This window comes from Homarus americanus, unplaced genomic scaffold (genome assembly GCF_018991925.1).
Source record: "Homarus americanus isolate GMGI-L3 unplaced genomic scaffold, GMGI_Hamer_2.0 scaffold34360, whole genome shotgun sequence".
Taxonomy (NCBI): Eukaryota; Metazoa; Arthropoda; class Malacostraca; order Decapoda; family Nephropidae; genus Homarus; species Homarus americanus.
In genome coordinates, this window is record NW_024739403.1 from 5,603,913 (window position 1) to 5,628,992 (window position 25,080).

Here is a 25,080-nt window from a genome sequence, read left to right on the forward strand (position 1 = left end):
CTGTTGCCGCTACCGTTTCAGTTACGTATTGCTCCTAATCCACTTTAAGCAAAAGTGGGAGTAGAGGACAGGTAATAGACACATAAGAAATATGCTACACCCTAAATACAAATCTGTAATTTTATTCTGAACACTGTACCTTCTTTACTTATATTTATTTTCAATTGTTCCACAGCACTGCCTCTCCACTATGAGTCCCAGTGTATCCCAACCGCATTGGCGTGGTTCTTCTACCAGCTGCCGGGTTGGTGGCACAAGCTGTGTGTAGTTGCCACTTTCATCATTGAGATCCCCGTGCCATTCATGTTCTTCAGCCCTGTACGCTCTCACAGGATATTTGCTTGTTACAGTCAGGTTAGTAAAGGTGACCTGAATGAGAAAAGATTATATTTTAATTTTAAGTGTAATATATGTGAAGATATAACCTATTTCAGATAATTAGCAGGTCTCTCATTAATTATTATACTTTAAAAGCTTCCATTACTATACTGTTAGTTGTTTTTTTCCACATTTCTACGGCTTTCACCAATGCAGAATAGTTGGAGTCAAGAATAAAAACCAGATTCTTCTTTCACTCTTCTTCACTCAACCTGCTGTTATGTCCTCATGAACCACATGATGCCATACTCACCTTTTATTGATAATCTTCTGATTTCTGGATGATCATCCCCCCCTCACATCTAGTACCTGTACTGTACTTCCTTCACCCCATCCTTCCATCTTCTTGACCTTCCTCTCTCCAGCCTACTATATTCTGAATTATCCACTTTTCTTTTTCACCAATACTGTATTTATCTTTCCATCTTAAAAACTGTGGTCAACTCTCTGCCAAACACATTTTTCATTTCCACATCTTTATCAGTTTCTGTATTTTTTTGTACTATATTTCTGAGATTAATTGTATGTTATTAATGAACAAAGTATAAAAAATATCAATGACATACTGTACCTTATATAAAAAATAGAGATAATATTTGCACTGGCTTTTCAAAGTAATATTGATAATACTGTACAGTGCAGTAATCGTGGGTAGGACTTGCTTATAAAGAAATTGTGGTACAACAAATGAAAAATACTTGAATTATCATATTCAGATAATATTAAAATTTACTTTATAAAAGAAAAAAATGGTACATCTTACAAACCCTTTTAACTTGGTACATGTGGGGCTGAGGCCTTGCCATGTAATCGGATTTGTCAACGTATCAGTAATGAACATATACTGTACAGCAGGGATGCACAATCTGTGGCCCATGGGCCGTATGCGGTCCTCCAGTAGCTCTGATGCGGCCCTTGGTGACTTATTCAAATTCAAAATTAATATGAAATAAAACTGGGATTGAGGCAGTGGGAACAATCTCTACCTTCACTCAGTTAAACTTTCAATTTTTACCAGCTATACTCAAAAGCTTATTTGTCTTTCATTTTTGCATTGCATTTTACTGAAAGGTAATAACAATTTCAAATTGACGGTAACAGTTTGGAGATCATAGTCAGCAGCAGGTCCAAAGCTGGACGGGAAGTGAATGTGTCGATCGGAGAGCCAGGCTGTCTAGGCGAGAGCACTGTTGCCACTAAGCCAGTTATGTTGATTTTATCTCAGTATTATGTCTTCCTCAACATATCTAACTTTTATCCATGAGAAACCTATAGAAATGAATGAGAAAACTATATGGTTCATAAACAATTTGCTAATAAAAATAAGGAGAATTATGGCATCACTACCACTCATACGGTACATACGACGAACTCCAGCAGTTTTAGCTGGGACTCAGTTGAGGTGCTTGATTGATTGGCTGAAACAATATCCCCTGGCACTCGGTTGAGACAATTACCATTATTGGAGCATTATTGAATATTTTTTCACCCCTCACAATGGCTAGTAAGTCGACTGGAAAAAATACATCATGGAAGAGAAAACTTGAGGTTGAGAACAGAAAGTTTCAAGAAATATGGACCTACAGGTATAACTATTTCTTTGTAGAAAACAGTGCAAAGAAAATCAATTGTTTGACTTGTCAAAGTTGTGTGGTCATTTGTAAGGAGAATACAGCAACTCCCTGACTTACGACCTACTTGACCAACGATCACCCGCACATACGACCGCCGCAATTGGTACCAAAATCTTTTTCAAATGACACGAGTATTTTCTAGACCGAAATGTTTCCGTCCCGTACTAGAGCGTCGCGTGGCTTGGGTCGCCTCGTGGCTGTCGTATCCGCAACTGATCACGCTGTGTACTGACATTATTTTCGTATCTAATTCACTTTAGAATGACTGGAAAGTGTAGAAGTGAGAGTGCTGGTGGTGCTCAGAAGAAAAGGGGACAGTCAATTACTTTTGAGACGAAAATGAAGATAATAATGCAGTATGAAAATGGAAAACTGTAGCAACCATTTCACGCGACCTAGGCTTCTCGCACTTGACCATATCTACTATTTTGAAGGACAAGGAACATATTCGTGAGGTAGTGAAAGGATCAGCACCTATAAAGGGAACTATAATAACGAAAAAAAGACACTGTCCCATTCATAAGATGGAAAAATTACTTGTGATATGGATGGAAGACCAGATACAAAAGCGTGTACCCTTTAGCCTTCTAACCCTACAGGCTAAGGCAAGAAGCCTTTTCGAAAGCCTGAAGGAGCAGGCAGGAGATGAGTGCGACCAAATCTTCAGAGCAAGTCATGGGTGGTTTAACAGATTTAAGAACCGCTACAGTTTACATAATGTAAAGGTGAGTGGAGAGGCTGCTAGTGCTGATGTTGGTGCTACCGAAGCTTTTAAGGAGGAGCTAGATCGTGGAGGGAAATTATTTGCCTGAGCAAATATTCAGTGTGGATGAAACTGGATTATTATGGAAGCGCATGCCTGAACGGACATACATCCACAAAGAGGCGAAAACAATGCCAGGATTCAAGGCATTCAAGGACCAAATTACACTTCTGTTGGGGGGAATGTAGCTGGTTTCAAGATAAAGCCCTTCATGATCTATCATTCAGAGAACCCAAGGGCTTTTAAACATGTCAGCAAGCACACACTGCCAGTGTTTTATCGAAGTAACAAGAAAGCCTGGATGACCCTAGTACTGTTTGAGGATTGGTTCATGACTTGTTTCATTCCTCGAGCCAAGGAGTATTGTCTGCAACAAGGGATTGCCTTCAAGATTTTGTTAATTTTGGATAATGCTCCGGGACACCCACCATACCTGGACGACATGCACCCTGATGTTAAGGTAGTCTACATTCCACCTAACACTACCTCTGTCATCCAACCCATGGATCAAGGTGCTATTGCAGCTTTTAAAGCTAATTATTTACGTACGACCGCTCAGGCTGTTGCTGCTACTGAAGGTGAGAAAACGCTCGAGAGTTTTGGAAGGACTACAACGTTTTGAAATGTATAAAGAACATTAGTGCATTAGTGCCTCAGTTCTCTGAAGGGGCAAACTAAAGGGAGTGATGTGCTAAGTGGACTTCTGGAGCAAATTAGCACTATTGAGTTGAATATAGACAACTTAGTTGTCATAACAACTGATGGGGCTCCTTCGATTATTGGTTCGCACAATGGTATGGTTAACTGATACAGTTTCACTGCATAATACATCAACAGATTTTGTGTGGGAAAAACTGAACTTTTAAAATGTAATGACAATTGTAGCTTCAACAGTCAACTTTATAAAATTGCGAGCTTTGAACCATCGCCAATTCAAGCAGTTTCTAGAAGAAATTGAAGCTGAGTATGGTGATTTAGTGTTTTTCACTGAAGTCAGGTGGTTAAGTCGGGGAAATACACTGCAACGATTCATCAACCTCCTGGAAGAAATAGTGACATTTCTTAATGAAAAGGGTAAAGTGGTTCCACAGCTTGAAAATGTGGAATGGCTTTGCGATCTGGCATTTCTTGTTGATGTCACCAGTCATTTAAATAACTTCAATGCCAAACTTCAGTGGAGTAACCAACTTGTTTCGCAAATTGCAAACCATGTGTCAGCTTTTGAACAAAAACTTAAGTTGTTTCAGTCACAACCCATTAAAGGAGAGTTGGGACACTTTCCAACATATCAAAATATGCTTGAAAAGCCCAATGTACACCACAAAGCTGAAAACTATGAAACAACAATAGGAAATCTCTGGGAAGTGTTTGTTAGGCGATTTGGAGACATCAAGAAAGAGCAGAAAAATTTGCAACTGTTCAGCAGTCCCTTCTCTCTCACCTGAAGATGAACTAGAGGCCCAGTTAAAACTGATTGATTTCCAGAAGAGTGACAGTCTTTGTGCTAAGTTTATGGCAGGGAACGTGCTAAATTTTTACAGGTGCTTGCCTAAAGATCAGTACAGTGACCCCTCGGTTAACGAACTCAATCCGTTCCAGAAGGTCGTTCGTTAACCGAAAAGTTCGTTAACCGAAACCATTGTTTCAATGGGCTTTTGGGTAATTGGTTCCAGCTCACCAAAAATTTCCTAAATTCAACAAAAATGGTAGAAAAGTTCACTTACTTTGAGGTGTGTATGTAGAAGGCTCCTGTATGATGATGATGATGATGGGAATTAGAATGGGGGTGGAGGAGAAGGAAGAAGAAAAGGCATTGGGGTGGAAGAGAAGTCACCCCATGGCACCATTTCATCCATAAAATTTTAGTTCTCCTGGTGTATTTCAAGATTATTTTCTTTAAATCAACACTGCACTGCATTATATATTGTCAATATGTAAAATATATTTCAAAATGACCAATAATTTGCTTGGAAACACAGAAAAAAGCGTTTAGTTGAAGAGTCTCAAGCAAGATGTTACCTCCACTGAAAACAGAGAGAGACTAACGCCTGTCTGGTGTGTTAACAGGCTGGATGGCACGCCAGAAACTAGTTTCTTTACCTTCAATTATGTTCAATAATTGTTAAAATGACTAAAAAAGTTAATATTAAACTTTTAAAATTATTGAATAGTATAAACTTCTTGATATTTACTAAAATAGTAAGGAATTTAAGCCCTAGAACCGATTAATGTATTGGCGGACTGATACTAAAGCTGGTTGCCCGGTCAGTGCAAGCGAAAACATGTAGAGGTCGGTTCGTAAGAAATTCGTTAACCGAATTTTTGTTCGTTAACCGAATTGAAGATCCTTATGGAAGGCAGTTCGTTAACCGAAATTTCGTTAACCGAGGCGTTCGTTAAACGAGGGGTCACTGTATGCATATTTGAAAAATAAGGCTGCTATTTATGCATGCTTATTTGGCTCCACATACATCTGTGAGCAAACATTTAGTCTGTTGAATCTTAACAAGTCACAATTTCAAACATCACATCAAGAAAAACTTGCCATTTGATATGCCAGGTAAGCATATTGTTTTTAATATAAACAAATTATGGTAATATGCCTTTTTATAAAGTTTCAGATTAAAATTAATTATGTGACGGTAAATGCAGTATATTGGATTTTGAAAAATAGTATACAGTATGTGCATTTGAGTAAAGAATTTGAAAATGTAATTCAAACATCTAATTATGGTGACTTTCATAAATCTTGCGGCCCTCGCTTACAAGTTAGTTTGGTGATGTGGCCCCAGAGGTGAAAAGGTTGTGCATGTATGCTGTACAGTATATGTAATGAAATAAAAACAAGAGTTGTATCAGGTACTTACCAACAGCAAGGGTAATTTCTTGATGAGCTTGTAAGAGGCAGACGAACTGTACATGTACTGTATTGTGTGCAACATTTCACAGGCACAATACGGTACCTGTACTGTAAATTGTTCAGACAAACGTAACACTACTCTATGTACAATTGTCCCTCACCAACCACGGAGGTTTGGTTCCCCAAAAAACCCATGGTTGGCATATCCATGGCTAGCAAGACTAAAGGATATGGGAAATAGGGGGCTAGGTTCCATGGTCACTTATAATACTTGTCAAAGCCTAACTAAGTTGCCTGTTCCCTTACTAAATAATAACTGTATTGTACATACAGTATAATTAAATTTGAGTCAAATACATATAAAATAGCTTAAAAAAAATTTACAGGGGGACCTCATAAAAAAGAGTACAGTGAGTTCTGCTATAACGCGTGTTTTGACAACGCGAATTTGCTCAAACGCGATTTATGAATTGAGGAACGATATTTGTAAAACGCGAACTCGTTTGCTCTAACGCGATTCCACTCGAACGGTTGTTGTGGCTTCAGTTCACGTTCGACATCACATGTTCAATTGAGTTATGTGTTTTGTTTGTGAACAATTGCAGAAATAATGTATGTAATATTTATGTATACAGTATACCTATATATTATAAGTAAATTGTAAAATTTTACATAAAAGAGAAAATCAAATTACATAGCGTTTTACACCCGCGCTCTCTCTACATCACACACAGTGTTTACAGTTCACGTTCGACATCACATATTCAATTGATTTATGTGTTTTGTTTGTGAAGAATTGCAGAAATAATTTGTAATATTTATGTATACAGTAAACCACTCACAAGGTCCTACAGTACCACTAATTATTTTATACTGAAACTTACGTTTGGTAAGCTGGATTAAAATGAAGATTACCGGTATATTAAAATAATAAAAATGAATTATAAACCAGTCTAACATACCGTAATAAACACAGCTGCTATTATCATCCCCCCCACCCCCATTTGCCAGTGACAAGAAAGGGAAAGTGACCTTGACTGTGACCGCCTGTGGCTATTTTTAGCCGTCCTTGTGTTCGGAGGTGGTCAGTAATGCATATCTGTATATTTACTGATCATAATACTTATCTCTTATAAATAATTCATTTAAAATTTATTTTTTTGCAAAGAATATTGAGTAAATGACTGCATTAATTCTTGAAACTACCTACAGTGGTAAATTTAGGATATAAATAATGAACAGAAGTCACGTCATGGATTTGGAGTTTGGTCCTTAACGATCACCATAAATGTAGCCTCCCTTTTTCGCGAAACACGTATATAAATTAAAGAAAATACTTGCAGTATATTTAATATATTACAGTATATTATATATAAATAAATAAACAAATAAATTCAAATTCCCTTATCATCCTGTGTCATATACAGAAATACTTGAGTCCCTGAGCGAGTACACAAAAAGAAAACGGACATCCTGGAGTGGATAGAGAACGGACATCTCTACTGGGGGACTCAAACGTTTCTCATGTTTTGTGGGCGCTCTAGCATAATATGAATAATATGTAAATTACAATTATACATATATATATATATATATATATATATATATATATATATATATATATATATATATATATATATATATATATATATATATATATATATATATATATATATATATATATATATATATATATATATATATATATATATATATACAGTCAACCCTCGCTTTACGCGGTCCCACTTTATGCGTTTCCACGGTTACGCGGTGCCCTGCCGACCACGGAATGCTCACTTTCCGCGGTGTGTGTACCCTTTTACGCGGAGAGTGGCACGAGCAGGGTGCGCACAAGGTCGCCCAGTCATCAAAACATTACCTAGTTCTTCACCCACCACAGCCGGCCCAAGTCAGTGATAGTGATAATGATAGTGAGGATATGGACTTATATGGACTTTGAGGGGTTTGACAAAGAGGCCCTGCAAGCCTCTGTGGTGGATAGTGATACAATTGATACAGGTGAGGGCTAATAATCTGCCCTCTGCCTCGGAACCAACCCCCCATCCCCGTGTGCCCAGCCATCTTTTCTACTAATGTAAGTGTTAAAAAACCCTAATATTATTGATATTTCTCTTAATTATTGTGTGTGCATACCATCATAAAATTAAGAAGTTATTTTTACTACAACGTAGGTATGTGTCTGAAAAAGTGGAGTTTGGGGGTCGGCCCAGTCTCTATTTCAATTAATCCCATATGTTATGTTGTTCACTTTATGCGGACCGCCGTGGGTTCAATTGACCGCGTAAAGTGAGGGTTCACTGTATTGTAAAAATTTAAATAAAAGAGAAAAACTAAATACGTAGCGTTTAAAGTGTTAAAGTGTACTGTACAGTGTTGTGGCTTGGCTCAATGTTTACAGTTCACGTTCGACATCACTTGTTCAATTGATTTATGTGTTTTGTTTGTGAAGAAATACCTGTACACTATATGTAAATTGTAAAATTTTAAATAAGAGAGAAAAACAAAATAAGTAGCGTTTAAAGTGTACTGTACATTGTGGCTTGGTGCGGGGTTATGCAGTGTTTACAGTTCACGTTCGACATCACATGTTCAATTGATTTATGTGTTTTGTTTGTGAAGAATTGCAGAAATAATTTATGTAATATTTATGTATACAGTATACCTGTACAGTATATGTAAAATGTAAAATTTTAAATAAGAGAAAAACAAAATACATAGCGTTTTAGACCCGCGCGCTCTGTTTACTCCACACTTTGTTTGAAACACGTGAAGCTTTTAAGTGTCCTCAGTGAATTCTGATTACTGTTTCTCCAATTTTGTGACTATGGAAAAGAAGAATATCTCTGGGAAGCACTCTGGTGATTGCATTTCCGGTGGTGATCGTAAAAGAAAGGCTATAACACTTGAAGAAAAGCTTGATGTTTCATGACTCCTCAGCCTCAACATCACCCTTATCCCCCATCAAGTTATATTCATATTTTTTCAAGGTAAAGTGTAACATTTACTGTATGATTTCATTATTAGATATGAATGTAACATTTATTTAGACTGTGCTATCCTTTGTGTTAGGCTAACTACGAAATTTTTTTTCGATTTGGAGTAATCTGCACCTAACCCTATTTTCTCCATAAGCCCTGTTATTTCTATTACACAAATTTCTATAACACGATGTTTTACAAGAACACTACTATCGCGTTATAGCAGAACTACCTGTATTCACTACCCACAGTTTTGAAGTTAAGCGGATTCCACTCAAAAATGCCGATAAAATTACGGATTTTTAGCTGAAGCATTTGAAATTTCATCCTCTTGCTGCGTCATGCATGCACGTGTCCCCACGGCAATCTCCCACTTTGTTTTGTCCAGACCAGTACATTCTTGTGGTTACTCCTCAGGGGCAGATCCAGGAATATTAAAAGGGGAGATGGGGGGGGGGGGGAACATGGCGAGCACAGCGAGCCCACCCAGCCAGGAGGATTTGGGGGCACTGTAAGCCTCCCCCCGAATTTTTTTTTTTAAATCTGACCAATATCATGGGCATTTTGAGGCCATTTTGAAGCCATACACATTTGTTATTAGGATATATTCTGAAATCAATAGGAAATACTTCTTACTAAACAAAAATGCCTGAGAACAATACTGCATTAAAGAAAAAGTATTGGAATTTTCTGGTGAAAAGGAGGGGCCTTTGTTGTGCCTTTTCGTGCATTTTGTGGTAAATTATTTGATTGTTTTTATAGCCATGAGTTCTCAATCCAAACAGGGTGGTGCAGTGCTCAAAAGGAAGTGCACTAGGTATAGTATAGATGTAAAATTAGAAGTGATTAGGTGAAAGAAGAGTGGGAGTGAACAATCCACCTAGTTCTGTCTCTCTTTCATCCTCCTTTAACTTGACCTGAACCTTCAGTGGTTCTGAAACAAACATTAATTAGATCTGAACCTAGATTGGTTGGGTAAGATGGCTATTGTAAAGCTATTGTCTGTATGGGCAGTGTTATCCTGCCACCAAGGATTGCAAGCATCTTGGGCAATGGCAATCCCTTCTCTGAAACACCTGATGGTCTACCTCACAGGCTACTTTCCTTTGGCTCTTAACTGTGATTTCTTGCTCAATTGCTACATATATTAATTAATTAATTTGTTTATTTAATTTTTTCCAGATATTTTTACAAATCCTGATCATCTTTACGGGGAATTACAATTTCTTCAACTTACTGACTATCACTATGTGTTTGTCATTGATGGATGATGTACATCTCTGCTATCAGCATGGTCAGTCTACTGTAGCCTGTGTATTTAAAACAAATTTGTTTCAGTCATCCACCTATTTGGGAATCATTCAAAACACACCAAAAACCACTGGAAAAACATAATTCCAACCCAACCTTATGGTGGTTAGGTTGGGTTAGGTGGTAACTTAAAATCCTAAAATTTGCTGGATGACTGAAACAATAATAACACCTTTCAGTCAGATTCATTGTCTCACTTGATGCTAGTACAGTAAAGCCTCGAATAACGACAGTAATGTGTCCTCCAATATTGCAGTGTAAGGTGAATCATCATATCATGAATCAATAATTACCATTAAAATTAAGCAATAATAATGAGATGTGTTCCCCAGTGTGACCTTTCCATAATATTTGTGTGCCTTTTTACCCTCTTTTTCCCCCAAAACAATACAATTAATGAAAAATGCAAACTATAATCTTTAAATAATGTTTATGAATGCACCTTATACAATATAAATCAATAATAATATGATCACAAGAGGAGATGAGACGCTATTGTTGTTGTCGTGTTTACACCCATAATGTCACGGCCCTCAAGGAAACCGTGTCTTTTATCTTATTAAGAATATCCGGTGTGTACAAAAGATTCATTATTGTTTGTTACTGAATATGTATTTGATTTAATTAATGTTTATATGTGCGAAATGAACAATGCAATTCATTAATAATACGTAGAATATTAAAACACACAAGAGGAGACGAAACGGCATTGTTTTCGTTCATGTTTACAACACCTGTGACGAATGACGATGGTTCTACTTCTACATAAGAAACTGAAGAAATAAGACCCTGGTTGGTGCTGTAGTAAAATTAATAAAAAAAAATTAATATGTAAACATTAAGTAAGGTTATTTAATGTTAATAAATGGAACAATAGAAGTAGCTAACCATTAATGGTAAAGAAAAATCGAAAGACAGTAGATTGGGAACACCATCGTATGTACAATAAGTGCGTATATGTGAAAAGTAGCCTGAAAACATCGTCATTTCTCTACATAAGAATATGAAAGCAACTCTTATTACTGTTCTTATATGTTTTAAATAGTACTTACTTATGTAAAACAAAAATTCTACTCACAAATGGTGGTAAAATCTAAAACATAAGGACAGCCAGTTAATATTGTGCGAGTTTTTAATCAGATGATTTCATCAATCAGGTTCAACTCTGGCTGAAGCTGAAACTTTCCATAAAGATATCATAGCTGTTGCTGAAACTGTTACTGAACCTGAAGTTGCTGCTGAATTTGATGGTGTAGCTGAAGTTGGTGGTTTAGGCCTTTGAATAATAAAGCTGTCGAAAGAACCTTTCACAGCCGCTTTCTTTTCTCATTATACGTCTTTATGTAAAGGTCATATGTGTTTTTCACGTCCCTGTTAATTTTAATGCTTTGTTCTTTTAATGGATCCACTTCAGAAAATAATATTATGTTCATTGCTTGCTCCATATAATATCCACAGATCTCTCACCTTTTTCATATCGTTTTAGCACATCTAGTTTCTCGGCTAAGGTTATACACTTTCTTTTAGCTTTTGAATCAGCAATATCATATCTTGCTACCTTGCTCAGTTGAATAGGGACTCAAAAAATGCCGTAAGAAACCTAAGAATGTTTTTCTCCTTTTTCTGTTCAGAAGCGTGAAAACAAAGGGCCCGCTAGTTGCGACTGTTTATACTAGTGATGCTGGTGTCACCCTCACAAGCCCGGCAGCCTGTGTGTGCAAAGCTTTTTTTTTTTTGTATAATACATATTGGGATTTAATTATTATTTATATGAACATGTAATTTTACTTTATTTTTTATAAAATTTCCGTCGTAAATACGAAGAAAATAATGGTGTAAATTGGATTGGGTCTAAATTAACCAAGGTCTGAAATATGAATCATCGTTAGTAGAACCATCGTTATGGGAGGCTTTTCTGTACTGTACTGTACACACTGCATATTGAAATAAGATTGTTTAGTGTATGAATTATCCTGTAGTACTTTATTTTATCTCCTCTTACTCAGTGCTGTAAAGCTAAACTCATGACTTGTACCCAACAGTGAAAGATCTGTCGTTTGGGTTCATATCGTATGTGAAGAATACGTGCAGCTGGATGGGCAAATGGGTTGGCTATGGGGTGTTAGCTTACTACACCATGGCTTATTTCTCTCTACGACTCACACCACAGGGAACCATCGAGTCCAGTGTTGGTAAGCTGGTGTTTAGATGATTGGTCCTGAATGATAGCTTTCTAGTTTTGCAATACATTTTATTTTTGAGCTTTGACATGTGAGAAAAATACATATTCACAAGAAAGATAGTCAAACATTAGAAAAATTTTACAACTCATGATAACCAGCTCATTAGTGCAGTGATTTAAAGTTAAAGTGAATTCTTCAAATTATTCATTGATTATTTTTCAGATTCAAGAAAAGCCACTTCTTTAAAACTAAAACAGTGATATAATTTTTTTTTTCTTTAGGATTTAATCAAGAGGAGTTTGATGCATGGTTGTCTCGGGCTGTTCCCCTCAGTATAGCTATTGGAGCTTTCTCTCTGGTTATCACAGTGGCAGAAGCTCTCACATCAGCAATGTTTGAAGTTCGTGGCTGTCTTGACAAATTTGGGGTCTTCAGCACAACGCTCATCTATTCAGTTGCTGCCATCACCATGTTTGGAATTAGCTTGGTTAGTCATGGTGTTTCAGTGTATGATTTTGTATTAATGATTGTGAATTGTAATGCTCTCACATAAAAATGGTTTACATTTAGGGTACTTATGTATTGGTAAAAGAGTGGCAATATGTACAGAGACATCACATGCTAAAAGTATCATGTGGTTTTTTTACCTCGGGATTAAAATAAATAAATTTGGTAATGTTTAATTCTTATTTTATGTTCAATACTTTATTACCACTTTCCTTACTCTTTGTTTGCCCAGGTTCCATACACAGTTTTAGACAGACCAACAAACCAGCGTGTTTGGCCTGTGTTTCAGCATTTGTATGAGCATAGTTCAGACTTGCAATTGACTTCCGCATATGGACTGTTCCGTCGTATGACTGGGGTAGATGGAAGACCAGAAGTGGTGTTGGAGGGGGCAAAAAGCATTGATGGACCTTGGATTGAATATGAGTTTCCCTATAAGCCAGGATCCCCAGACCGTGGACCTCCTTTCGTAGGTAAGTACCATATTATATTTGACATTTTGCTTATGACAGTGCTATGTCTAGGCATTTTTACTTGTGGGAAAATGGCCAAGGGTTTAGGGAGCTTCTGAAACCCAAGACGGCATTATTTTTTCTTTTCTTTTATTTATTAGTATTATTTTTATTCATTCTTCACATTTACAGAGGAATACATTAGACCATGTAGGGATAAAGATGCCACACTAGTCCGTAGAAACTCAAAATTCAATGCCGTGGTTGGTGAAATGGTACACCCACCTCTCGTTTTACACTGGGGTTACGTTCTTGAAAACCACCGCTTAATTCAAAAATGCTTCAATTAAACATAATTTTCCCATAAGAATACATGTAAATGGTACAGGTTAGGGGAACCATCATATACCGTACAGGGTACGAACAGTGATCTCACTTAAACCAAGCACGCGGCCCACCTCCAACACACGCTCTCCTCTCTGATGGCAGGTGATCACATTTAATTTTACGTCCATTGCGATTGTTTTTCGTGCCTTTTTAGCTTTAGGCGCCCCAGAGAAGGCAAATGGACGTTTTCCAGACATGCTCAATGGGGAAAACAGGGTTTAACACTAAAAAGGTACGTGATAAACACACAATACAAATAAGAGCAGAGAAAAAGTAGTACTGGTGTGAACTGAGAAAACGATACACGGGAAGCTTACTGGATGTTGTCACAGTTGTTGTACAGAATACTTTATTGTCATCATTAGTAGTAATAATCTTTATTATTACATTATTATAATAATAATTATTATTATTAATAATAATAATAATAATAATATCGTTGATGTTGATATGACTGCGACTTTAGGGGTAATAACTCACAAGCACCTCACCAGGCATCACACGCGGCTCCACTGCCAGGCAACCAGGCGAATACGCGCAGCAAATTTAAACTGTCTTGTGCATAAATTAGCTTTTGGTATTAATTGAACAATCGCGTGATTCCAAAAAAGCTTAAATCAAACGCGTTTAAAATCTGAGTTACCTGTATGTTGTACAGTAGAGTAAAAACCATGGATACCTGGAATCCATAGGATGCCGAGAGTTTAGTGTACTGTTTTCTAAATTGTAAGAAATTTATTGTTTAAATAACTGGTTAATTCTACTCAGTTCGTACCTTTCTGAATGTTAATTATGAAGTTAATAATCCTTCACTTAAGAAATATTTATTATTGTACCAATAGTTCTCATATGATAGAAATATGATAGAAATACAGTCTCTCCTCAACTTACGGCGGGGTTCCGTCCCGATGACCAGGTCGTAAGTCGAAAAGGCAAAAATAGTACATAGAAATTCTAAAATGGGTGTCTCTTTTTCTTTTCAACACCACGAGAACTCTCACTTTTATGCTTGCCAGCCATTTTAAAGGGAATTAAAAAAAAATTTGTCAGTACACAGCGCGATCACTAACGTCAGGACTCAAAAATATGTAATGTGAAAAATATTTTATACGACCACGGCGGTCGTATGTCCGGGTTGCCGTAAGTCGAGGAGTACCTGTATTACTTTGTACAGTACTGAATGGATATTTCCATCATGTACTCATGATACATATACACCTAGACCCCGACTTACGACTATATGGACTTACGTCCATTGGTACTTACGACCTGCTTTGACCGTACGTCCATACGGGACATACGACTGCGACCGTCGTGACCAAAAATTTTTTCAAATGACGCGCGCATTTTCTATACCGAAACGTTTCCGTCCCGGGCGAGAGGGAGGGGTGGCTTGGGTCGCCTCGTGGCTACACTCACTCAGTGGAGCGCTTTGTTTGTGTTTGGCTATCGTATCCTATACTGATCGCGCTGTGAACTTTCGTTATTATTGTATTTAATTGACTTTATAATGACTGGAAAGCGTAAAAGTGAGAGTGCTGGTGGTACTCCAAGGAAAAGGAGACAGGCAATTACTTTTAAGATGAAACTGAAGATAATAACACAGTATGAGAATGGAAAAACAGTAGCAACGATCTCACGCGACCTAGGTTTCTCACACTTGACTATATCCACTATTCTGAAGGACAAGGAACGTATTCGTGAAGTAGTGAAAGGAACAACACCTATAAAGGGAACTATAATAACAAAGAAAAGACAAGGTCCTATCCACGATATGGAAAAATTATTGGTGATATGGATAGAAGACCAGATGCAGAAGCGTGTACCCTTAAGTGTTCTAACCATACAGGCTAAAGCAAGAAGCCTGTTCCAAAGCCTGAAGGAGCAGGCAGGAGATGAATGTGATCAAACCTTTACAGGAAGTCAAGGGTGGTTTGATAGATTTAAAAAACGCTACAGTCTACACAGTGTTAAGGTGAGTGGAGAGGCAGCTAGTGCCGATGTTGGTGCTGCCGAAGCTTTTAAGGAGGAGTTAGATGATGTGATTGTGGAAGGGAATTATTTGCCAGAGCAAATATTCAATGTGGATGAGACTGGATTATTGTGGAAACGCATGCCTGACCGGACATACATCCACAAAGAGGCAAAAAAAATGCCCGGATTCAAGGCATTCAAGGACAGAATTACACTTCTGTTGGGGGGGAATGTTGCTGGTTTCAAGATAAAGCCCTTCATGATCTATCATTCAGAGAACCCCAGGGCTTTTAAACATGTCAGCAAGCACACACTGCCAGTGTTTTATCGCAGTAACAAGAAAGCCTGGATGACCCTAGTACTATTTGAGGATTTGTTCATGACTTGTTTCATTCCACGAGCCAAGGAGTATTGTCTGCAACAAAGGATTCCATTCAAGATTTTACTGATTTTGGATAATGCTCCGGGACACCCACCACACCTGGACGACATGCACCCTGATGTTAAGGTAGTGTACATGCCACCTAACACTACCTCTATCATCCAACCCATGGATCAAGGTGCTATTTCTGCCTTTAAAGCGTATTATTTACGCACGACCTTCGCTCAGGCTGTTGCTGCTACTGAAGGTGAGAAAACGCTCAGACAGTTTTGGAAGGAGTACAACATTTTGTCATGTATAAAGAACATTAGTGCAGCATGGGATCAGGTTACAAAACATTGCATGAATGGAATATGGAAGAAAATCCTGAAAAGATATGTGAACAGTTTCAAAGGATTTAATGAAAGTGAAGTTATTTTGGATATTAGTAACAAGATAGTGGAGTTAGAAATTGATACTGAAGATGTTGGACAGTTGGTTGAAAGTGTAGCAGAAGAGCTCAGTAACGATGATCTTATTGAACTAGATGCACAGAAAGTTGCAGAGGAAGAAGAGAGACAAAATGTAGAAGAAGAGCCTGCACCCCCCAAAAAGTTTTCAGTGAAACATATGGCAGAGGCATTTGCTACAATTAATAAAGCAATGCAAATGTTTGATGACATGGATCAAAATTATGAGCGTTATGCCAAAGTTGACAGAATGATCCAAGATTCACTTGCTTGCTACAGAGAAATTTATAATGAAAAGAAAAAGCAAACTGTGCAGTCTAAATTGGACACCTATTTCAAGAAGTCCCCCAGTACTGGCTCCTCACGCCCCACCAGTGCTGCCTCTTCACTCCCTCAAGATGATCCAATACCTTCAACCAGCAAGTTACCACAGCACATAAACCTGTCTGAAGGAAGCGACATTGATGACCCACCCAGCCCTGTCTCCTCTTCTGCTTCTTCCAATTAATATAGTCTCCATGTATCCTGTAAATAGAAAATTATGGGGGCTCTGTGTGCATTCAGCTGACTACATTTAAGGTAAGTGCTCAGTCACACTGTATCCATTCCTCATTATTTATTACTTTTACTGTACTGTATCCATTCCTCATTATTTTTTACGTTTAGTGTACTGTATTTCATTGTAGATTTTTAAAAAAAATTTGAAAAAAAAAATTTTTGAATTTTTTTTTGAAAATTTTTATTTTTTTTTTTATTTTTTTTTTTATCTATATCGGACTTACGACCATATCGGACTTACGACCTGGATTTGGGTCCCTAACCCCGTCGTAAGTCGGGGTCTAGGTGTACAGTTAGACCCAACTAATTCGTGGGTTGCGTTCTTGAAGAACTTAGGATTCTGTGAATCTGCGTTGGACGAGCTCGAAAAGATATGAAGAATATAGGAAGTGGGACATTCATTTTTGTTACTAAACACATTAATAAATTTTATGTAAAACTGGTAATAAAAACACTGTACTGTAAATAATTGTGTTGGGGTCATGTTTTCAAGACCAAATCATTAAGCTAAAATTAGAGGGGCCGTCTTAAATGATCATATTATTTCCCTGGGGTTAAAATTCATGCATATGCATGTATTAAGATGTTATGAAAAGGGTAATTGATTGGGAGATATTGTTAGAGCCCGAGGCTCGGTGCTTAACCTTGTTTCTGATTTTTCCCTTCACTCAAAAAATTTCCCTAAAAGCATTGTTCAAAGTAAATATCACTACTTAACATTGTTTCTAACATTTTAGGTAAAGTAAGCTGGGGTGGAAATTCTTCAGGGTCTTTTTTTTTTTTTTTTTTTGAAGGGGGCTGTTGGGTCTGACCCAGCAGGCTTCAGCTTACACAGTTATAAGAGCCACATGACAGAGTGGCAAACCAGAAATTTGCATTGAAGAAGAAACAGATAAGATTATGTGTTATATTTATTGTAATAGCTTGTAGGGGAAATAAAGGTTAGGGACAAAAGCAATAATGTAATAGTGCAGTATGTTGTAACCAGGATATTTATACAGTATAAGTCAGGTAGTATTGGATAATTTAATGTAATGGAAGCACATGCACACCTCACAATTTATGCAGTAGTGGAATACAGTATATGTTACACGGAAAACAAATTTCACTGTTGTTTGCATTTTCTTATTTAGTATGTAAATATCAGTTTAAAATGGAATGAGAATCTTGTCATTTGTGAACAAATACAATTTACTTCATGTACGGTTTTCCAGCTCCTCATCAGCCTCGTGTGGACTGGCAGTTATGGTTTGCTGCACTTGGAACATACAATCAGAATCCTTGGCTCATCTCCCTTGCCCACCGCCTTCTCTCTGGTCAACCTGAAGTCATTGCCCTGCTAGACCCTTCTTCTGCATGGAGAAAATCGCCACCCAAGTATATTAAAGCTTCTAAGTACACATATCAGTTTACAAATACTGCTGAAGGGTGAGTAGTGGTTAAAAAAAGCCCATTTAGGTATCCTGTGAAAATCCCATATAGATTTGTCTTTGGAAGTGGTGCCCTTATCACTGTAATATGTAGTGTGTAATGCATAATTTGCATACAGTAAACCCGCCATAATTTGTACCACTCAAATTCGAAATCACGCATAATTCATAATGTTTTGCTGTTACAATTATTTTTTACAAATTTCGTAATATTTGGTAAAATTTCAAAATACGAGACATTTCGAAATATTACTTTACACAGTATATGCATACATATTACAATTTTCAAAATACATTACAGTAGAACGTCGATATAACCTGAGATACGTTCCAAGAGAGGTCGCTTTAAACTGAATTCGCACTAAATTGAAGTGTTGCTTCAATGGAATAATTTAGTTTGGGAATTGAGAGAAACACAAAATACTAAAAAGATTGAGAGTCTATCCAGATGCACCTCAGGCCATCTCCTAGAATGATCACAACATTGTTTTTTGTAGCATTATGTTAAAACAAACACTCATAAATCAACACAGCTAAAATTAAGGGATGCAAAATGGTCTGTTTACTGCCTGGGAAGATGGGGGCAGGGAAGGGAGGGAGGTGAGGGGATATGTTTGACAGTTGATGCCAAGGTCTAGCTCTAGTGCTTATTTATTTATTTGTCCTTAAGAGTGACTAAGTTTTTCTCTTATAAACTGTCACTGAACTGACATGGGAGAATATAATTAACATTTCTGGAATTCTTATAAGATAGTGATTAATTTGAATATAAACATGCTATAGCTCGCATTAGACATACAAATTTTAGCTTTAATTTAGGAATTTTACTACAAAGAGCAAAATTTTTTACCTTGTGCAAAATGACGTTTATATTCAAATTATTCGCTGTCTTGCAAGGATTCCAGCAATACAAATTATATTCTAACTTTAGTCTGTGACATTATATACGATAAAAATTTTAGCCAGAAACACCAAACCCTGGCTGGGAAGATGGGAGGGGGGAGGGGGGGGTGACAGTGACATGTTTGACAGTTGGCGCCGAAGGTCTAGTAAAGTGTTTATTTGTTTATTTATGTCCTTTAGCTTTAGTCTATGTTTTTTGCTTATAAAACATCACAGAAGTGACCGGGGAGAATATAATTTACATTTCTGGAATTCTTATAAGATAGTGATTAATTTGAATATAAACATGCTATAGTTTGCACTAGACAAAAATTTTAGCAATCATTTTGCCTATATGTACAGTACAGCTTTGCCCTTAGGACAGTGTAGCATGCCCAGAGAAACATAAGGCACAAAATTTAAATATGATGCGCCAGATTGACTCGCGCAAACTAGGAAAGATTCGCTTTAAATTAAAACATTGTCCTTAATTGTGGGTGTCGCTTTTAATAAATAACATTAAATTGAATCGCCTTAAATCGACATTCTACTGCACCTGTATTTGGTAAAATTTAGGATTATAAGAGACATTTACAAATATGTATGACACACTTGTCGCCAGGGCATGCAACCACCCACCTCAGTGTAAACAAGTACAGTAGGATCTCATGTTTCGCGACTAATTGGTACCGGTTTTAGCGTTGCGAAAGTTAAAATGGCGAAACAAGTGACTTTGGACTACATATAAAATAAGCCTAATCAGTTCTGCAGTGTCACCCAAACCCCCTTATAATGACCATACAACCCACCAAGAGAATTATATTACAGTAATGTATTCAAATATATTATATTGTACATATTGTTGATAACAATATTTATATACACTTATACTGTAGAATAACTTTCCTTGATGTAGTCAGTGAAATTCTTGACGGTGCTGCTTGATGGGTTCCGAGGCAGGGAGGGCTGGTTACTGCTTTCTCCATGCTCCCTCCTCCACACCTCCTCTCACCTCAGCATCAAATCTCTCAACGTCTTGAGGCAGCTCTTCCACCAGTAAGTCACCCAACACTTCACTATCATCATCGGTGGTGCCATCATCATCTCCTAAAGTGATGTTTGCCAAGGCATTAACAGGCTGGGCCTTACACAGTACCGAGTAATATGGCCTGCTGACGAGCATTACCGCGGGACATGTACAAAGCCTTATATTCCTCCATGCCTTTATCAAGGGCAGAGCACATAAGGTGCTGAGGATGAGGCCTGGTCTCGTATTCTTTTAGCTGTTCACTGAGACGTGCGATGTTTGTGAGCAACTCAGTCAGCTGACGCATTGTAGGTTCACCAAGTTTAACGTCATCCTCTTGTGTTGGTTGCTGTTCTTCTTGTTCTTCATCATCCTCCAACATTTCTTCAATTGTCGGTTGCTGCTGATGTTGACCAACGATTACTTGCAAATCTTCAACCTGAACATCTGAAAATCCCTGTGCTGGGACTGAGCGCGCTGCCTCCACTGTGTCCATTATTGTTGCCGCCACGGACTGCCTCTCTCCGCTTGCTGCGGTCTTTTCTGCCCCACTTATCTCGGAGTTTGCGAACAAAGGCTTCCATGCGTGTAGCATTGTTGCAACATTAATCTTACGCCATACCTCAACAATTCTGTCCACTGCATTTTTAATATTATATTTCTTCCAAGACTCACAAACTGATAACACTTCACAGTTGCAGGGTGGTGGGGTGCTAGGAGTCGGGTCGTCTACCATCTCCTCCTCCTCCTCCTGGTTATCTGATAGAGCCTGATCACTGTCAGAGAGTTCTGCCTCAATTTGTTGTAATTCAATTAATGAGTCTGTCTGCTGACAAAAGTCTTTATAGAGTGACTGATAGTAGAACAGTTTAACATTACTGATGAATTCGTGGTCAAGCGGCTGCAGAAGCAATGTGGTGTTAGGAGGAAGGAAGATAACTTGTACATTAGGGTGGTGTCCAATTAGAAACTTAGAGTGTCCAGGAACATTATCCATCACCAGGATCAATTTGAAGTCAGTGTTCTTCCTCGGGCAGTACTGTTGGGTGTCAGGAACAAAGTGCTTGTCAAACTAATTGATGCATAAAGACGTTGTAACACAACCTTTCTTATTAGACATCCAATAAACATTGAGCTGCAACATATTGGCATGACGGTAGGCTCTAGGATGGGCAGCACGGTTAACAACCAGGGGTTTCATCAAGAAATCTCCACTTGCATTAGCTGTGAATAAAACTGCAATCCTGTCCTTTGAAGTCTTTACACCCCTTGTCTGTTTTTCATCCTTGGCAATGATAGTGATCTTCTGTGAGCACTTCCAGAAAATGCCAGTTTCATCACAATTGAAGATCTGGTCTTGGCAATAACCACCCTCTTTCACAAGAGCTTGAAAGACAAGTAGATATTTTTCTGCTGCTATGACTTCAACTGATGTACTCTCCCCATGGTAGTGGGCAAACTTGACTTCATAATGCTTCTTAAAGGCAGCCAACCAACCAACAGAAGCATTGAACAGTGGTGAAGGGTCAACACGTTTATCCTGTGCAACTGCAGCATAATAAACACGGGCCTGATGCCTTATCTGTGGCCCAGACAGATCGCCTTGCTCACAGTTTCTTCTTTCCACCCACTTGTGAAGGTAATGTTCTGTGATAACTAACGGTAGGTTTTGTTGTGAAGTACCGTAGAACGTCCTGCTATTAGAAAATCTTGAGAATATATTCACAGAAGCAGTTAAGGCTTCCTTGTTCTTCTTAAGGGAACGTATGGTTAATTCGGGGCAGTTGAACCTACGCATGATTTCACAGGTACGAGCACCATTTTTGATCATTTCAAGCATCTCTCGTTTCATTTCAAGGGTGTATTTCCTCTTCTTGACCCCCTTACGGTAGTCAGGCTTGACTTGGGGCTTTCCTTGTTGACCTTCTCTACGGCCATCATTACCATCAGAACCGCTCCTGACATTTACATTACGCACTTCACTCATCGTTAATAGTTAAACAAGAATCTCGCAAAGCGTAAGCACAATGGGTTATATAATCCAAGGTCACTGCACCGCTTGCTCATTCAAACTAACTCCGGTTACGCCGTAAACAAAAAGCACTCGGCTGGTCGACGATAACAAAAGACCGTGACAATACGCGCTGTCCACTCAACAATGACTTGCGCTATTCTTGAGAGGCTGTAAATTTTAAGTGACGCAAAACAAATGAATCGCAAATGTAAAACTCGCTAACATGAGATCCTACACATGTCGGACCTGTCGGTTAGGGTCAGACCAATCAGTTCATGTTGGTCAGTCATGGAGTGCATATCCATGGTCTAACGCTTAAGCCTTTTCCACTTGTTTTTCCATTATTGCCCAGTGTTTGAACCATTATGTCTGATAATTGAAGCAAGCACCTCACACAGAGCCTTTAAGTGTAAGAAGAAAGCTGTCAATTTAAGAGGCAAAGACAAGAGCATAAACATCTGAGATAACGGAAAAGTTCCGTTTGTTTTGTTTTTTCCTTTTGGAGAAGGTGTCCCTCATATTCCGTAAAGTCTTATAATTCGTAAGGGCTAGAGCCCCAGTTATTTCGAATTATGGGGGTTTTACTGTATAAGCAATGTATCAGTCATACCATCACCTGTGTCAGTGTGGATGTCACTACTTTTACATACTGCACACATTCCCTTCTAGCTTATCGAAAAAAGGACTCATTTTATCATTATCTAGGTACAACTGAACTAAATTACGTACTGTGTTTGCACGCTTTATTTGTATGATTTAAAAAAATTAAGTTTAAATGAAATACCCCTATGAATTTTGTCTACAGAGAATCAGGAGTATGGTGGAAACGCAAACTAGAAACCGATTACCTTCCCATTTTTACTGTGGACCATGCACCCCTGGTAGAATACTTACGCAAGATTGGAACTATTGGTACCATGGATATACCAGCCACTAATCAACCTCTGCAGCAAGGATTGGACTCAATACGGAGTTTTGTGAACACTGTTGATCCAGCGCTTATTGTATGGGGTTTGTTTTTGACTGCCTGTGCCATCATCTGGGCAAAAGGAAGCACAAAGCCTATTGTGTCATATACCACTTCTAAACAAAAGGGGGGGAGATGTTGAACACTTAACATATACTGTTGTAACATATCTAAACGATTGTATACAGTACTTGGAATAATGCTGAAAACATCTTTTAAAAAAGAAGTTAGATTGTTGTTATTTATACTGAATGTTACACCAGTCTCAGTGCTATCATCTTGAATTAATTTGTGATAGATGTAAGAAATTTTCTAGTATATAAGTTTCAGGTTTTGGTTTAGTGTGTGTGCTTTAATGCCCCACAGCTTAACCCCCCTTTTTCATAATGCTAGAAGCCAACACTTGAAGAAGTTTAGAAAATTAAAACAATAAAATAAACAAATAAATAAATAAAAATAACAGGAGATAAGTAGTTCAGGTGTTCAAGTTTTCCATGTTCAGTTATTAGTAAAGACCATGCACCATCAAGTAATGAGGCACATCAACAAATTTTGCAACACTGCAGATTTCTACAGTCTTCTTATGCTTGCAATATGAAGTAGATTTATGGGAAAGAATAAAGATTTGCTGGAAAGATACATATTTGTGAATAAAGTGTAAAAAATATAGAAGATCGAGACACTAAAATGAAAGATTAGACATTGAAAAATACTCGTGAAACTGAATGTGGGTGACTGACCAGCCAGTACTAGGTGTGACTGTAGTCCAGGATAGGAACCAGTCCTGGAAGGAAGGACTAGTTCTTAACTGCTCCCATGGGTCTACTCTTAAACACTGCCATGGGTGTTCTTGCTTGGTAGACTAGTTCCAGCCAGTCTACGACTTATAAATAAGATCAAAATATGTAATCAACATTATTTTCATAATGTGCAATAAATCTTCCCTTGCTAATTTTCCAATAATAAGTTGACTAGAATTACATTATAACTGCATATTTTGGACTTTTCTCTGTCTTGAGCAAAATAATCATATAAGCTCTTTTTATGTCACATTAATACAAAACCTGTACAGTAAATATTAAAGAAATTAATTAACATTGTTTGATGTTGCAACATGGTTTAATGTGGCTGTTTCAGTAGATGTTATTCTTTTCATTATTTAAAATACAGAGCAGGCTTTATTTGAAGACTCATTTGAATGTACATCATAGAGAACAGTTACTAGGGTACTGTATTAAGTTTCAAAAGTACTACTGCAACTCATTTTTTCAACAATAGATTGTTCAAATAAGAAATAAAAAAATATTATATTAAATTACCTCAATTTTCCGATAGGTGCATTTAATGCTCTAGCAATTGATGCCGAAAATATTTATTTACATAATCTATAGATCCTAATTATTACATACAGGTACTGTATCTGTATAATAATTTGGAAATATACTTTCCAGTAAATATGGAATTCAGGAATCGAGGCTCATGGTCCTGCCAGGGCATTGTTTTAAAAGAGAGGTTTTACATGCTCCACTAACCGAAGTGTGAGTGGATACCAGTTCTAATAGGAAGGTCATTCACAAGCTTTGAGCCAGAGTGCTATCTCTTTGTCACCACCCTTCAACACCTGAAGATCCAAAGCAAAAGACATTTTTGCCACATCAACAGCATATGTCCCCACCTTTAACTTGCAGTTAAGTTTAGAGAAGATTGTTCTCAAGCATATCAAAGTTTTCATCGTTAGGTTCCATACATGATATAAGTTGAGGTTTGTTGACAGGCCAGGCCAAACCATTTCCTGTCTAAAGGATTTGAACCCACACTACTCAGATAGCAAACAAGGGCACCAGTAACTGAAACAGAAATTACTAAGTCATTTGATTCTGATCTGCCATTGTTGGTCCAGGAAATACCCTGAACTCCATCATA

General features: G+C 37.7%; 1 protein-coding gene across 1 annotated transcript in view; it reads left to right on the plus strand.

The window, feature by feature from the left end:
• Window positions 1-23,813, plus strand: part of LOC121874563 (lipase maturation factor 2-like) — a 36,667-nt gene extending 12,854 nt beyond the window's left edge. The window contains exons 6-11 of the mRNA XM_042378756.1: window positions 9,817-9,928; window positions 11,988-12,137; window positions 12,410-12,615; window positions 12,868-13,108; window positions 18,052-18,265; window positions 22,996-23,813. Coding sequence (XP_042234690.1) covers window positions 9,817-9,928; window positions 11,988-12,137; window positions 12,410-12,615; window positions 12,868-13,108; window positions 18,052-18,265; window positions 22,996-23,299 — 1,227 coding nt within the window. The 3' untranslated portion in view covers window positions 23,300-23,813. The remainder of the gene's footprint in view (window positions 1-9,816; window positions 9,929-11,987; window positions 12,138-12,409; window positions 12,616-12,867; window positions 13,109-18,051; window positions 18,266-22,995) is intronic.
• The last annotated feature ends 1,267 nt before the right edge of the window (window positions 23,814-25,080 follow it).